Source organism: Magnolia sinica, chromosome 9 (genome assembly GCF_029962835.1).
Source record: "Magnolia sinica isolate HGM2019 chromosome 9, MsV1, whole genome shotgun sequence".
NCBI lineage: Eukaryota > Viridiplantae > Streptophyta > Magnoliopsida > Magnoliales > Magnoliaceae > Magnolia > Magnolia sinica.
Window position 1 is genome coordinate 10032730 of NC_080581.1, and position 17102 is coordinate 10049831.

General features: G+C 40.0%; 1 protein-coding gene across 1 annotated transcript; it reads left to right on the forward strand.

The window, feature by feature from the left end:
• The first annotated feature begins 13535 nt into the window (after nt 1–13535).
• Nucleotides 13536–16345, forward strand: LOC131256134 (EG45-like domain containing protein). The gene is made up of 3 exons (XM_058257183.1): nt 13536–13664; nt 15363–15639; nt 16146–16345. Exons 1-3 carry the CDS (start codon nt 13562–13564, stop codon nt 16168–16170), a joined length of 405 nt encoding a protein of 134 aa, XP_058113166.1. The 5' UTR covers nt 13536–13561; the 3' UTR covers nt 16171–16345.
• The last annotated feature ends 757 nt before the right edge of the window (nt 16346–17102 follow it).

The following is a 17102-nucleotide window of genomic DNA, read 5'->3' on the forward strand; positions in this document are numbered from 1 at the left end:
ATAGAAAAATAATAAAAATAATTTAGTAACTGAAAGTGCCAAAAATATCATATGAAATAGACTTATTGAAACTAAAAAATTTCTACAACTATATGTTGTCGATGGGCTGCGTGTATCATTTTCATCTGAGAGTTTTTATCCTCAGTGAATTTTAAGAAATTTCTTCTTGTCATACTAGAAATCATCGTATATGATTAAATTAAAATTTTCTATTTTAGTATATTTTACTAAATCAGGTAATTTCAAATATAGTTGAATTATGGTTCTTGATTAGGTTGATTAGAGTCGAATCATTGTTTCCGCTAATTACAAATAGGTCGCACTATGAAATTTGCTAATCCAAACCCTAATAATTGCTCATAAGAAATCTCACTACCCAATTCGTCCCGAAAATGCTCAGATTCACTAGATTAGATCCAGATCGCACGTTAGGGGTCTGCTAGACTCGAAACTATAAAATAACGACCATCTTACCAAGCTTGACTTCCATCACGGATGTTGAGCAGGGATAGTGTCCCGAATTGATCAACTTGGACTCGTAAGGATAAGTGCATGTGATGTCTTGAAATCAATACAAAACTTAAGTTAGTTGCCTGTGTTCGGTCTTTATCGAAGTTGGGGCTTTTGGGCGATTAGATTGTGACTAAATTTAGGGCAACAACCTAGAGTAATGTCTTACACAAATCCGTATGGTCGCGGGCCCGATCAATGGTCGGTGACTATTGAACTGACTTATAATCATACCCTTTAATTGACGCGTTTAAATGGCTGGCCGATTGTGTCTATGCGTGGATCATCACTAGGGCCAACTATCTTATGGTGGGTGTCGACCCTTATGCCCTGTAGTGGCCCCCAAAGGGTAGAAACACACTCTCATAGGGCTAGTATAGTAAAAACTCAACCCTTAGGGCCATTTGCGCCAAATCTGATGCTATAAGGAGGGTATTTAGGGGCCTCCATTGATCCCATACGAATTTCATGCCTTATGAGAGAGAGAAAAAAGAACAGAGAAAGAGAAAGAGAGTGAATGTGAGAGGGAGGGAAAAATCTTAGTGCTTGAGGGTTTGTATCTCATTGATCAAACCCTTGAACTTACCAAATCCTTTGCCGAATCCATCACCGCTTGCAACCGGAGGTAAACCTTGAATTCAACCATTCGATTTCACAACTAATTATACTGAAAGGACGAGTTATATATGTCCTAGAGAGGGGATGAATATGACAATACAAAATATTTCGATACAATACGGAATAATAAAACAATTGTACTCAATTGCTTAAAGTATTGAATTCTTGATATCAAATAGTTCGTAAGATAACCTTCGCCTAAAAGATTTAGGTAGGACAACCTTATTTCATGATGTCTTTGAGATCAAAATATCAAACTGAGCAAGAGCTAATCAATTACAAGACATACATATAAAGAATTAAAACAATCACTACAATGTACAAAGGAGTTATAGTGGTTCGGTGCTTAAACTCACACCTACTTCACTCCCAAAATTACTACCATCACAATTTTGACTTTTACTATTTCAAGGTTTTCACAGGGTCACCTTAACAACCTTATATAGTTCTTGTGATTTTCATGGGCTATCACTACAAAACCCACTTTGTGATTTTCACGAGATCACTACAAAACAACTCCGCTAAGATTCCGGGTTATCTCAGAAAAAACCCAAAATGAAATGAATGTAAATACAGTACTTTCTTCAAATGTCGAGTCAAAGACATTACTGTAGCTTGATTGCAGCGATATTCTTTTTTGGGATAATGATGAAGCTGTGTATGAGTTCAACCTAAAAAGAATATAAGGATCTAATGTATTTTCAATATATATAAACAAAACCCTAATTGCTGAAAATTTTATTTTCTAAATCTCTAGTAAAGTTTAAATAACTCTCTTAAAAATAATTAAAACTAAATTGAGTAAGAGAATAAAATAAGCCAATATAAGATTAGAATTACCACACAAATAGCTTAAGGAGGGCTTGACTTTCTTTCTTACTTTGAGGAGGTTTCTCATAGATTTTCGTTATAAAAATGAATGAGAGAAGGCCTCTATTTATAGCCAAATAATTTGAAAATTCGGTTGGCTCGATTATCAGTTCGGCTAGCTGAATTCCAACGATTACGTTTCAACGGCACTCGAATTTTGCAGGATAAGATCTTTTAAAAATTCGGTTGGCCCAAGCCAAAATTCGGCTAGTTGAACCTCTAGTTCGGCTGGCTGAATCTCCCTTAATTTCTAAGAAATGCATTGCTGGAAACTTGATCGAACATCCTTAGGGCTAGCCGAGTGGACATGTTTGACTGGCCGAACTTGCCGCGGAAAATCTTTGTTAATCTATAAACTTGCCCGAATTATGTTGGGTTAGCCAAAGGTATTTAGGTCGATCGAACCAGATGTTAGGCTGGCCTAACTTGTAACGCCCCGTATTTTCATGACCCAAGTATATGACTCGTTTTCCAAAAAATCAAGTGTTAACCTATAGAGAACCAAATTCCATAGAGATATCAATTTAGCATAGAATGGACAAATCAACATAAAGGAAAAGTTGAAATTTACATTTAGAATATAGAAGAGGCTGCTCATAATGACTTATACAAACCAATGTCTCCATATCAACAAATACAAGGTTTACAAAATTTAGTACATGAGAAATACTAAAATGTGTTTAAACATAGGCCGTAAGATTACGCGGCTATACGGATATGAGTAGGAAAATATCCTTACTATACGTGTGAAGTTTGGTCGTAAACCAACGGTCCGAAATTCTCAACTTCGCGTAAAAGTGGACGACCCAATTCACTTAAGGGGTATTTACACTTCTCATGCACTCGTCCCTCGGCTCAAGTTGAGCAATTCTGGACACTACCCAGGTCCGACTCCCGCGATGAACGTCGATCCCAGTAAGACGGACATTATTTTATAGTTTTGGAACTAGTAGCCCACAAACAAGCGGTCTAGAGCTTGTTCGGAAAATCGGGATATTTCAGGAATGAATTAGGTATTGAGATTTCTCGTGGACAATAATTAAGGTTTGGATTAACTATGTTCATAGTGTGACTTATTTATAACTAGTGAAAGTGGAGATTTGGTCATGATTATTCTAAACCGTCGGTTTTAAGCTAAAAGAGTAATAGGGTTAATTTGGTCTATTAGTCAAGATCCGGGCTTTATCTGACTCGGCTTCGGTTAGATCTTTAATTTAGTTATGATTGTCTTGATTAGTTAACGATGAGTCGGTTAGATTTGAGCCCTATGTGAGTAAATCATGGGGCTAAACTTGATGTTCAAGTGATCGGTGGATTCGTTGGCTTTTTACGGTTGATTAATCGGATTTGTGTGGTTCTTTACTGGTACCACCCGTGTATAAACTAACATTGAGTGTTAATGGTTAGTAAGTGATAATATAAGTTAATTACATAAAAAAATTCATGAATTTTTTTGGAAATCTAAGACAGTGAAAATACAGGACGTTACAACTTTTATCCCAACTCTCCACCAAATCGGGTACGACAGGAAGGTTGTGGTTGGGCCAAACTTCATTGAAACAGCCTTATAGGACGAAGTATAGCCTAAAGACAAAATATCCTACCATTAAGTTTCGATCAAGCAATGGAGTTAGGTGATGACTTCTTCCCCTTAAGCTTTCCATTACTAAATTAGCCTAAGGAATAGTTTTCATTGGAATTACAAATGTTATCTTATAACTTGTGGTCACTTATACTAGTTATCAACTCTTAAGGGATGACTTACATTTGAATTATAATTGATAGCTTGTAAACCATGATCACATGTAATAGTTACTAACATGTTAACTTCTATCTAAATTCCAGTTGATAGCTTATATATTTGATTTATGATCTATTGTGATAATTATGAACATACTGTTTGACATATATCTTACATGTTGTATCTATATACTTTCACATGTTAATAAATTGTTTGTAAGTCACTTATGGAATTCGCTTCACTACATCTATTAGTGGAAAACTCCATTTACGTACATGAACCCATACTTAGGATGTAACGGGACGAAATGTGTTAGAAATGGACCATCGATTTGGAGGTTATCTTGGAGGTGGAATATCAACGTGGGTTTACCATCTATAATTTGTCTTACCTATGTGGGTCTGGGAATGACTTCTTTACGACTCTGAATTAACGCTACCCTATACAACCTCTTTACCATTTTGATTTAATATTTATTTGGTGAAACCTTTTACCACTTCGACTTAGTATTTATCACATGGTTTGATATTTGCCCTATGTGGCTTCGACGGTTCATTCTCATATAACCAGGCGATGGTAATTCCCACATATTAAATTTGATTGGCCACTAGTCGATGGGCTTCCATTAAATATCCTAAGGTGGAAAATCTCATGAGCCGGGAATGGTGGGAATGAGATACTATACATGAGCAGTCGGCCTATACTAGGTGATGAACCCCTTGTAGTGACCTTTGAGCTTTATTAAACTGGCTGGCTGTAAATAGAATATTAATGGTTGGGCTAATCATGCATTCATAGCATACGAGCGATGACGGGTAGCTAATTTTGGATGTTGTAGCACGTGCCCTTAGTCGTAGTATCGTTTCGCTGGCTTCCAGACCATCGATTATCGACTCGCTTTCGGTGAGTTTTGTACTACTCATGTACTAGATGTACTTTCGCTAGTGACCAGCCACATGCATGGGTTTCACCCAAAAGCCAACTGGATGAGCATCCCTAGTTAATGTGCACTCATGCATCCATGCATTAATCAAGACTGCATCATGTATTATTTTAAATGCCTTGTTGTTTTTAACTATACTTAGCTAAGGTGGCGATGTGTAATATTGAGGGGAATTCACACTGAGTTGGCCACTCATTCATCGTATATTCAACTGTATAGAGAATATTGGTTTACGTGAGGACGACTATAGTACAAGTCCCGATACCGTTGTGACAAAATTGGAGGAGGATTACTATAAGGAAGAGCCACGTTAGGAGGCGACTTAGTACTACGGACTTAATCAGTAGTTATAGTTATTTTCTTTCTAGTATATGTCTAATACATTTGAAAACTCGTGAGTTTTGTACTTAAGGCCCCCAGCTGAGTGGGCCAGGATCTTAATATTTTGGTTATGTGATGGGTTGCTACACTTGGTAATGTCATCGCACTCTGATAACTATTTACGAGTTTAGTTAACACCCGGGTTTTTAGGGGACGAGTTGTATACTCGAGTTCTGAAAACTGGGGTGTTACACTAACCCTGTGCATCTGGGCTGTGTTATCCAGGTCCTTAGTGATTGGTCGGACCAGTGTTAGCCTCACATTAATTGGAGAGTTTGTCATCCGAGTGGCATACCTAAATACAGATCAATGGACACAGGTAAAGAGTCGCTTCGGCTGCACCGAGCCTAGTGATCCAGTTGAGACCACGATAAAATAAGGGTATCCTAGCTTTCCTAATATATTGGTTAAAATCCGAGACGTTACATCTATATCGACAAATATCGATGTGACATATAATATAATCTTCAACATATCAATAAAGCAAGGGTTGTTGTGGAATTAAAGACATTCATAAGAAATAGTGAGACAATGGCACTCACCTTGGGTGGAACTAGACGTGCGCATATTGGGAACTACCCCTGCTAGGAAGCGGATTTATAGTGAAAGGTTCTTGCACTAGGATGCAAGATGAGGCCCACTGTGATGTTTATGGGAAATCAACCTGTCCATCAATTTTTTGAGATCATTTTAGTAGTACTTTCCACAAAAATTTAGGTGGATCCAAAACTCAAATGGGCCACACGAGAGGAAACAATTGGAATTCAATTACTACCATTGAAATATTCATTTGGCCACAAAAGTTTTGTATTAGGTCAACTTTTTTTTGTTTTCACTTCATCCCAATGGGAATTACATTTTAAACGGTTTGAATGGCATATAAACATCAAGGTTGAGCCCAAGAAGGTTTCAACGACAAGAATTTTTTCCTCAATTTTTCCTCTTGTGTGTCCCACTTGAGTTTTGGATCCACCTCATTTTTGGTGAAATGTCTTAAAATGAGATTGCAAAATGCATGGACGACATGTATTTCTCACAAACATCACAATGGGCCCCCACCTTGCATCCTAGTGCCAAAACTTCCTAAAAAAGGCTTTCGCAGGAAATTCGCATCCCCCCACCAAGACATGAACGGCAATATTAAGGTCTTCGTAGGGCCCACCATGATCTATATCTTTAATTCACTCCATCCTTTTATTTTAACAAATCATTTTAGACAACTAGCCCAAAAAGGAGATATATCAAAAGCTAGAGTTGTACACAAGTCCAATTGAGTCGAGCTTGGCATAGCTTGACTCGGCTCGACCAATAGCTGACCCCATTTTGAACTTGGCTCGACTCGGTTCTCAAGCCTATTTGGCCAGACTCATTTCGGAGGTCAAACCAAGCTTGTGTGACATTTTCTCAAACACATGAAATGCACCTTCAATTTCTCAGGGTGTGCAAAACAACAGTAGCAATTCACGAATATTTCATCAAACACATCAAAATCAAGATACGATGGTAATTTTATCATGTAAAGGCATAACCCAAAGAAAAAGGCAGATCTAAAGCTCTAAGTGACCCACCACGGAAAACAGTGGGCATTGAGCTCCTGTAGTTAAAAGTGGGGATTGAACTCCTACAGTTAAAATCTTCTTAGGGCCATGGAAGTTTTCAATCAAGCTGATATTTATGTTTTCCCTTTGTCCATGTATGCGTGAACTTATGAACAGGTTGGATGTCAAATAATCATTAGGGCCATCACGGTGGGCCCTAAGAAGGTTTCAACAGTGGGTGTCATTGTCTCCATTTTTATTTTTTATTTTTAAATGATTAGGCCCATTTGATCTTTAGTTCTACCTCATACCTTAAAATGATCTCTCCAAATGGATGGACGGTGTGGATATAACACATACATCTTGATGAGGCTCATATAGATCAATTAGCTTAAGCCGTAAGCAGCTAATCCGCCGTCCAAAATAATGTGATTTCAAAACACGTCAAAGAAGAACTTTTCATTCCATTTCATACCCGCCATTCACTGTAACGAACGCAGCCTTACTTTTTTCAATTCACATTAATTAGCTCCAAATCGCATCAATTCACACCAGCCAAATGACCCCTTAATAGGAAGGAGAAACAGTGATAGTTGGATACAACATTTGTATCAAAAGCTACCATAAATACAAGCTTTCCCACTATAATTTCAGATGTGTAGAATATCTGAACCCAGATTTTTTTTTTTTCAATAATATATTGTTAATCAAATTAAGTTAAAATCAGACTAATCCACTTACTGAGTAAGACAAAAAATGAAAATAGTGGACAACCAATGGTAGAATTTAGGGTATTGATATGGCATATCTAAGGACTGAATTATTCTGATTTTTGTGACTGCGTAATTAGCATGTTGTGTCCCACATTTTTTACGGTTTGGATATTCTAAAATTGTGATGGGTTGTGTGGAAAATGTGGCTGTTTGGAACTTCCGATATGTCCGTTTTATTCAATCATTCATACCTACCAGATGTTAATTCAAGAAAGACTACAAAATAAAGTTCCTCGCATGGCAAAATTTTCTTAAGCTGTATAAATAAGAAAATAATCTATCAGCTAGTCGCACGGTTGTAGATTTAAGAGATGAATTGCGGCAAGGTTGTTGGTGGGTCACACTTATGTGACATCTGCTCAGATAATTTATTTGTTACGACCACTCTATATATACTACTGCCCTATAAGAAAGGTTTTAGAGATCAAGATATTCCATGAAAGGCTCGTGCAGAACAGATGAGCAAATAACGACGCAAGCTTAACAAAAGGGAACTCGATGATCTCCTATAAAAGAAGCTCATTCGTCCAAGGCGTAGCCCTTGGGCCTGCCCGGCGTTTTACGTCAACAACCGCAATGAAAGAGAAAGATGCATGCCACGTCTTGTCATCAACTACATATACACTGGTTATATAATTCTCTTGTTAGGTGGGCCAAAATAAAGTTATAAAAATGGACGGTTGGAGAAATCTCAGCGAGTAGTTTTTATTAGTCATATGCATTTAGCACATCAGATGATGGGACCATCCTTAGATTTCGGGACATGTACTTATTTTTATAAATCCCCAGTTGGTACATATTGCACATGTGTGATACTTTGGCACGTGTGCATCGATTAATATCATCGATCTATCTTCTGCGAATTGGTTGTCTGCGAGCGTATTGGATGGATGAGCTTTGCGTGTTCAAAGGCATTCGAGCCGTACATGATGTGCCCCAACACGTGGATGCTCTGACAAAAATAGGTGAATTGGCTGTCTGGGAGCGTATTGGACGGATGAGCTTTGCTTGTTCAAAGGCATTCGAGCCGTACATAGGTGGCCCCGCCACGTGGATGATATGACAAAAATAGGTGTTCACGTGTTGTAGAATCACGGTGGTTTGCCCAGACAGATTAGGTTTATCGTACGGACGAGCTTTACTTCACTGGAATCATCTACAACACCTGTTCTACCCAGCTGGGTAAGATCCAAGCTCTATGGGCCCCCACCATATTTATATGTAAATCCACTCCGTCTATCAGGTAGGAACCCTTATCTGAACCGTACTTTAATAAATATCAACCTAATAAAGTACTTCTGTGGGCCACAAAAATGGGAAAGATGTAAATTTGGTCCTAAAACCTCTAAGTTCTTGCGGTACGGCCCACCTGAGTTTTGGGAAAGCTGATTTTTGTATCTTCACTTTATCTTAATCAGTTACACCTCATTAACGGGTTTGATAAAAGATACACCCCAAGCTGACCCACACAAATCAATGGTTGGCATCCAATACTCATGTTCCCCTTGGCATGGCCCACATTGGTTGTTGATCCAATGTATTTGTCTCCAAAGCCCAGAATCAGATATAGAACCTGATGAACGGAGTGGATCTTAAAATACAATTGGTTGGACTCACATAGCTAGTGTGTTTTAGGGCACCAGAGGGAAGAACGGTGATGGCTACCGACCAAAGGTTTGTTTGGCTCACATGGGGGGTGTCTAAATCATATATTCTTTCGTACGGTCAATACGACGGTCTTCACCACTGTATGAGGAAAAATAAAAAATAAAAACAAAAACAAATGTCAGCTTCGCTCCAGACTGCTGTGGCCCTGGTAAGTTTCCAACGGTAGGTATTCAATCTCCATAGTGTGATCCACTTGAGCCTTGGATCTTCTTTATTTTTGGGCTTGTGGTGTAAAATGGCGTGGAAAAATGGATGGACGTTGTGGATAAAATCCGTACCCTATCCGTGTCGAAGATGATTCGGGTCCATATTTCCCTGCGTGGTTTCGGTGGATCATGTATTCCTCACTGTAGGACCCATATCAACGTATGGGTCTTATATCTATGCGGTCCATCCATTTCTCTAGCTTATTTTAGGACATGAGACCAAAAATATAGCAGATCCAAATCTCACTTTGACCACACCACAAGAAAAAGTGGTGATTGAATTACCATCATTAAAAGTTACTTGGGGACCATTGGAATGTTTATTCGCCATCTAACCTGTTGATAAGGTCACAAAAACCTGGATGAAGTGACCGTAGAAATCTCAGCTTGATACAAAACTTTCATCGCCCCAACAAGTTTTTAATAGCTAACATCACTGTTTTCTATGGTGTGGTCGACCTGAGATTTGGATCTACTGTTTTTGTGCTCTTAGGCTCTAAAATGATTCGGAGAAATAGATGGACGGCATGGATGTAAGACAAATGCTTCAGCCTAGCCCCACAATCAGGGATCCATCGAAACGGCGTCTTGTTTAAGTGGTTTGATCCAGGGGAGGTGATTTCCATCGATGGGACATATGAATGGGCAGCTTTAGTCTTGCACGATTCTTTCATGCCATGTTTTGTGTGTAGCATGACTCCTATGATAGTGTAGTTTACCACCATTCCAGAGATGTCCGTTCCTCTACCACACTAGGCATGTCATGCAGTTTATCAAATTGTAGATTGACCATAAATCCAAAATTAATCTGATCTTACCACCTGATTTTGTGCTTAGAATTTTGACAACTCAACATTTTGATTTTACCGATCCATATGATAACTATCTATTGGATGGTTAGGATTTCTTGGTCAGTGTTATTTTTTAGATAACTCTCCAAATGGATGGACGGTGTGGATATAATACATACATCATGATGAGGCCCATATAGATCAATTAGCTTAAGCCGTAAGCAGCTAATCCGCCGTCCAAAATAATGTGATTTCAAAACACATCAAAGAACTTTTCATACCCAGAATATCTGAACCGTGATTTTTTTAATTTTTTAATTTTTTTTTTTGTTTTTTTCAATAATACGTTAATCAAATGAAGTTAAAATCAGACTGATCCACTTATTGAGTAAGACAAAAATTGAAAATAGTGGACAGCCAATGGTAGAATTTAGGGTATTGATATGGCATATCTAAGGACTGAATTATTCTGATTTTTGTGATTACGTAATTAGCATGTCGAGTCCCACATTTTTTACGGTTTGGATATTCTAGAATTATGATAGGTTGTGTGGAAAATGTAGCTGTTTGGAACTTCTGATCTATCCATTGTATCCAATCATTCATACCTACCACATGTAATTCAGCTAGTCGCACGGTTGTAAATTTAAGAGATGAACCCCGGCAAGGTTGTCAGTGGGTCACACTTATGTGACATCTTCTAAGATAATTTATTAGTTACGACCACTCTATATATACTGGTTATATAATCCTCTCGTCAAGTGGGCCAAAATAAAGTTATGAAAATGGACGGTTGGAAAAGTCTCAGCTAGTTTTTATTTGTCATATGCATTTAGCACATCAGATGATAGGACCATCTTAGATTTCGGGACATGTACTTATTTTTTAAATCCCCAGTCGGTACATATTGCACATGTGTGATACTTTGGCACGTGTGCATCGATTAATATCATCGATCTATTTTCTGCAAATTGGTTGTCTGGGAGCGTATTAGACGGATGAGCTTTGCTTGTTCAAAGGCATTCGAGCCGTACATGAGGTGGCCCCACCACGTGGATGATCTGACAAAATTAGGTGTTCACGTGTTGTAGGATCCTTGTGGTTTGCCCATATAGACGAGGTTTATCGTACGGACGAGCTTTACTTCATTGGAATCATCTACATCACCTATTCTACCCAGCTGGGTAAGATCCAAGCTCTATGGGCCCCACCATATTTATATGTAAATCCACTCCTTCTATCAGGTAGAAACCCTTATCTGAACCGTACATTAATCAAGATCAACCTAACAAAGTACTCCTATGGGCCACAAAAATGGGAAAGATGTAAATTTGGTCCTAAAACCTTTAAGTTCTCGCGGTATGGCCCACCTGAGTTTTGGATAAGCTGATTTTTTTAATCTTCACTTTATCTTAATCAGTTACACCTGATTAACGGGTTTGATGAAAGATACACCCCAAGCTGACCCACACAAACCAAGGGTTGGCATCCAATAGTCATGTTCCCCTTGGCATGGCCCACCTTGGTTGTTGATCCAGATTATTTGTCTCCAAGGCCCAGAATCGGATAAAGAACCTGATGAATGGAGTGGATCTTAAAATACAATTGATTGGACTCACATAGCTAGTGTGTTATAGGGCACCAGAGGGAAAAACAGGGATGGCCACCGGCCATAGTTTTGTCTGGCTCGTATGAAGTTTTTTTTTATAAAAAAAATAGGAACAAAAACAAATGTCAGCTTTGTACGAGAGTGCTGTGTCCCTGATAAGTTTCCAGCGGTAGGTATTCAATCTCCACTGTATGATCCACTTGAGCCTTGGATCTTCTTTATTTTTGGGCCTGTGGTGTAAAAAAGCGCGGAAAAATGGATAGACGCTGCGGATAAAACCTGTACCCTATCCGAAGATGATTCGGGTCCATATTTTCCGGCGCGGTTTCGGTGGATCATGTATTCCTCACTGTAGGGCCCATGTTAACGTATGGTTCTTATATCCATGCAGTCCATCCATTTCTCTAGCTTATTTTAGGACATGAGATCAAAAATGTAGCAGATCCAAATGTCATTTTGACCACACCTCAAGAAAAAGTGGTGATTGAATTACCATCATTAAAAATTACTTGGGGAGCATTGGAATGTTTATTTGCCATCTAACCTGTGGATAAGGTCACAAAAACCTGAATGAAGTGACCACAGAAATCTCAGCTTGATACAAAACTTCTGTCGTCCCCAGGAAGTTTTTAATAGCTAACATTACTGTTTTCTGTGGTGTGGTCGACCTGAGATTTGGATGCGCTGTTTTTGTGCTCTTAGGCTCTAAAATGATCCGGTGAAATAGATGGACGGCATGGATGTAAGACAAACGCATCAACCTAGCCCCACAGTCAGGGATCCATCGAAACCGCGTCCTATTTAAGTGGGTTGATCCAAGGGAGGTGATTTCCATCGATGGGACATATGAATGGGCAGCTTTAGCCTTGCACGATTCTTTCATGCCAATGTCGTGGGTGTAGCGTGGCTCCTATGATAGTTTACCACCATTCCAGAGATGTACTTTCCTCTTCCACACTAGGCATGTCATGGATACACTTAGAATCCAGACGTTTGGTTTATCAAATTGTAGAACGACCAAAAACCCAAAATTAATCTGATCTTACCACCTGATTTTGTGCTTAGAATTTTGACAACTCAACATTTTGATTTTACCGATGCATATGATAACTATCTATTGGATGGTTAGGATTTCTTGGTTTATTTTTTAGATAACTCTCCATCCACAGACTACCCCTCGATTTGGATGGCCTTGATAGCCGTACGCTTGCGCCACATAGGAGGATGAGTGACCACCATATTCGTGGTGATTATCAACTATCACGAGAATCTGACGAGGAGACTGGTCATGGAAGAAAGGTGACGCGGTTTGGCGGGTGACCACCGGCCAGCTCGCTGGTTTCAAAGCTATGTGGGCCCCACCATGATGTGTGTGTTTTATCCACACCGTCCATCCGTTTTCCAGCTCAATTTAGGTTATAATTCAAAATTTGAATCATATCCAATGATCAAGTGGACCACTCCATAGAGAACAGTAGATATTGAACGCGTACCATTGAAAACTTCTTGGGAGCCACTGAAGTTTTGGATCGATCTTATATTTGCGTTTTCCCTTCATCCAGGTCTGTATGACCTTATGAACAGGTTTGGATGACCAAAAAAAAATCACTTTTGGGTCCTAGTAAGGTTTCAACGGTGGACATCGTTACCCCCATTGTTTTCTGTGGCGTGGTCCACTTGATCTTTACATATTCCTCAACTTTCGAATCATTCCTAAAATAATCTGAAAAAGATGGATGGACGGCATGGATAAAACATCTTCATCATTGCCGGGCCCACAGAGCTTTGACATCAGCTAGCTGGCTATGTTTGGGTCACCAGCCAAACCGCGTCCCACCTTTTCCTATAAAAGGGGACCATTCCTCTCCTTTGTTATCATACGAGAGAGAGAGAGAGAGAGAGAGAGAGAGAATATGGAGAAGGGTTTTGTGGTGGTGATGGTAATGATATTAGGTTTCATTTCGGTGGTGACTGCAGTTTCAGGAACTGCCCGTTACTATGATCCTCCTTATACTCGTGAGTACGAATCTCTATATGGTGTGTGGCGGACGCGGATTGCGTCCGGGCAGAGCTATGTGGGGCCCAACGTGATGTAAGTGTTTTATCCACGCCGTTAATCGTTTTTCGCAGATCATTTTAAGTTATGGACCAGAACATGAGCAGGTAAAGGGATTAAATGGACCACAAAGTAGGGATTTAACTTCTACCATTAAAAACTTTTTAGAGCTGGAGAAGTTTCGGATCAATCTGATATTTGTTTTTTCACTTCATCCACGTTCATGTGACCTTATTAATAGGTTGGATGGTAAAAAAACATCACGGTGGCCCTTAGAAAGCTTTCAACGGTGGGTGTCATTATCAGTGCAGCTTCCATTGGTGTGGTCCACTGGAGCTGTAGACCTGCCTCAAATTTTTGGGGTATCATTTTAAAATGATTTTAGAAAAATGACGAACGGAGTGGATAAAACACTGACATCACGGTGGGCCACACATAGTGCTACCCGGACGGATTACCGTCCGGGCGGCGCAGGGCTCTGTGGCGCCCACCGTGATGTAAGTGTTTTATCCACGCCGTTGAATGTTTTTTTGCAGATAATTTTAATATGCCAATTGGAAAATGAGGCAGGTCCAAGGCTTAAGTTGACCACACCAAAGGAACCTACACTGATGATGACAGCTACCGTTGAAACCTTTCTAAAAGCCGATGTATTTTTATTTTTATTTTTTACCATACAACCTATTCATAGGGTCATATAGACGTGGATGAAGTGAAAACACAAATCTCAGCTTCATCCAAAACTTCTCCGGCTCCCAAGAAGTTTTTAATGGTAGATGTTCAATCTCCACTTTGTGGTCCGTTTAAGCATTGGACCTGTCTCATTTTTTTGATTCGCATATTAAAATTATCTGCTAAAAACGTTGAACGGTGTGGATAAAACAATACATCAAGGTGGGCCCCACAGAGCCCCGCCAGGACGGATTACTGTCTGGGCCGCGTCCGGGTAGGACCGTGTGTGGCCTGGAAGCGGATTGGCTGGTGTACCACACGCCACCGATCTGGCTGTGTGCTGACGTCACTAAGTTATATGGGTCCCATAATGAGGTTTGTGTTATATCCCAACCGTCCTTCTATTTTGAGAGCTCTTCATAACGCTTGACACAAAAAAATAAGACAGATCCAAAGATCAAGTGGACCACACGGCGAAAAGAAGTGAGGGATTGAAAGTCTAATATTGAAACCCTTTTGGGGGTAACAGAAGTTTTGGATCATTATAATATTAGGTCTGTGTGACCTTATGAACAGATTGGATGGAAAATAAACGTTATGGTGGGCCTTACATTCATTGTCCCACTCCTTTTTGTGGTGTGATCCATTTAAGCTTTGGATGTGAATTATTTTTGGGATGATGCTCTAAAATGATATCTTAGAATGGATGAACGGTGTGGATATAATAAATACATCATTTTGGGGGGCCATGTAACTTTGATCTCCTTTGAACCGTTTATACGACTCGGAAATCGAAGGGCGGCAGCGCTCATCTTCGCGCACGACACGTACCCACACCAGCCAGATCGGTGGTGTGTGGTACATTAGCCAAACTGCTTCCGTATTCTGCTGGGGCATGCGATATTTCATCAGGCCCACTGCATTCTAATACTAGTTAGATATCTCCATCTGATGTGTGCTGACCTCCTTAAATTTGCAATGGACAGCGTCAGCATGCTACGGCTTTGAAGACCAAGGCGTGTTAATCGCTGGGGCGACTGATGTTATCTATGATAACGGAGCCGGATGTGGGACATACTATTCCGTGAACTGCACTGGCCCTGCAGACCAGTTCCTCCATCCCTGTACAGGAAAAAGCGTCATCGTCAAGATCGTCGATCACTGTCCGGCGCCAGGTTGCGATGAGACCCTCAATCTATCTCAAGACGCATTCTCTATCATTGCCAACCTCACAGCCAGCAAGATCAAGATTGACTATGAACTGTAGGGCCCATCTATCGTCCTTCATTTTTTCTAAATGATCTTACTATCGTTGGTGTGGTCCTCATAAGATGTCAATGGGTCGGGGATCGATTGGGCTATCTAATGAAGGTATTTTGAACTGTTCAGGCTTAGTACACGGGCCAGGGCCATTCAAAATCCATGCATAATTGCATATGCTTGTTGATCTGAGACCCAAATTCAGTGGGTCACCTATTGGATGTGCAATAGCCCGAAAGCTACGTAGATGGGATGTTGCTAACCATGTAATCGATAATGCTATCACCTAGATCATGATCAGAAGTTATGGGCCACGATCCAAAAGAGTGCCATTGATCAGATGATTTGGGTCATTCAATCAGATCATTATATCAATATCTAGACCATGGCCCATTGATCAGTGTGCATGTGTACAAAATAAATCTCGGAGATGGTCTACATACACTATACCGTCATCATCATCATTATCACCATTGATTAGCTACTGATCTTATGTTGTGAAAATGTAGGGTTGAAATGATAAAGATGGAGTGAGGAGTACAGCAGCAATAATGGTGGTGCAATCAACATATCTCATGTATTTTCTACTTGGCTGTGGCTCATGCTTCATATACGATCATGAGGATCATGTACTTTGCCTCTTATGATGTTAATGCATGGACCCAAATATGATAATATCAAATAAATGCACCATTCTCTCCCTTGTTTACATGATCTTGGTTGGTCATCATCTTCATCCAATGGTGAAATTGGGCTGGGCTCAAACAGGCATGGCCGTTCAATCCGGCTTTTGGCTGAGGCAAAAGCTTGCAGACTGGGCTTGGAAATGAATGTTGAGGCCCAATAACTACTGATGGTGGATCTCATCTTGGATATTCACAAAGGCCCAACAATACAGATAGACCTGGCCTCAACATTCTAATACCGTTTGAATGGGAACTTTCTTTATAAATGTCGATTAATCATCAAGGGTCCATTTAATGGGCCTTCCATGACTAGAAGAGGAGATAATCTTCTTCTAAAAATAGCTGATGGATGGACCATGAAGGAAGTTTGCTGCTCATTAGCTAATGTTGCTGATGCGGAGGGGTATCTAGCCGTTCAACTAGTGGGTCCTAACCCTAGATGGCCCTTGGTAGGTAGTCACACTGGATGGACGATCCTCGTCACCAGTTTCTATCATCGAATCAGTTTCATCATGACCGTACATTTTGAGGCCCGTGCAAGTGAATAAAACCGTTCATTTAGCTGTGACTTTCGACTGAAAGCCGTCCATGGACAGGATCCACTGTTCCACGTGTCCCGTGAAAGATATTGGGCGACAAAGGCCCATCCGGATCAGACGCGCCAAAGCTAAAACGTCCTCCTAGCAAATGGAATTGGATCTTGTCTCTCGTCTGTCGCGACTAACCAAAATGGGATCAAATCCCACTACCGACAAAGAGACACGTGATGGTAAGATTCTG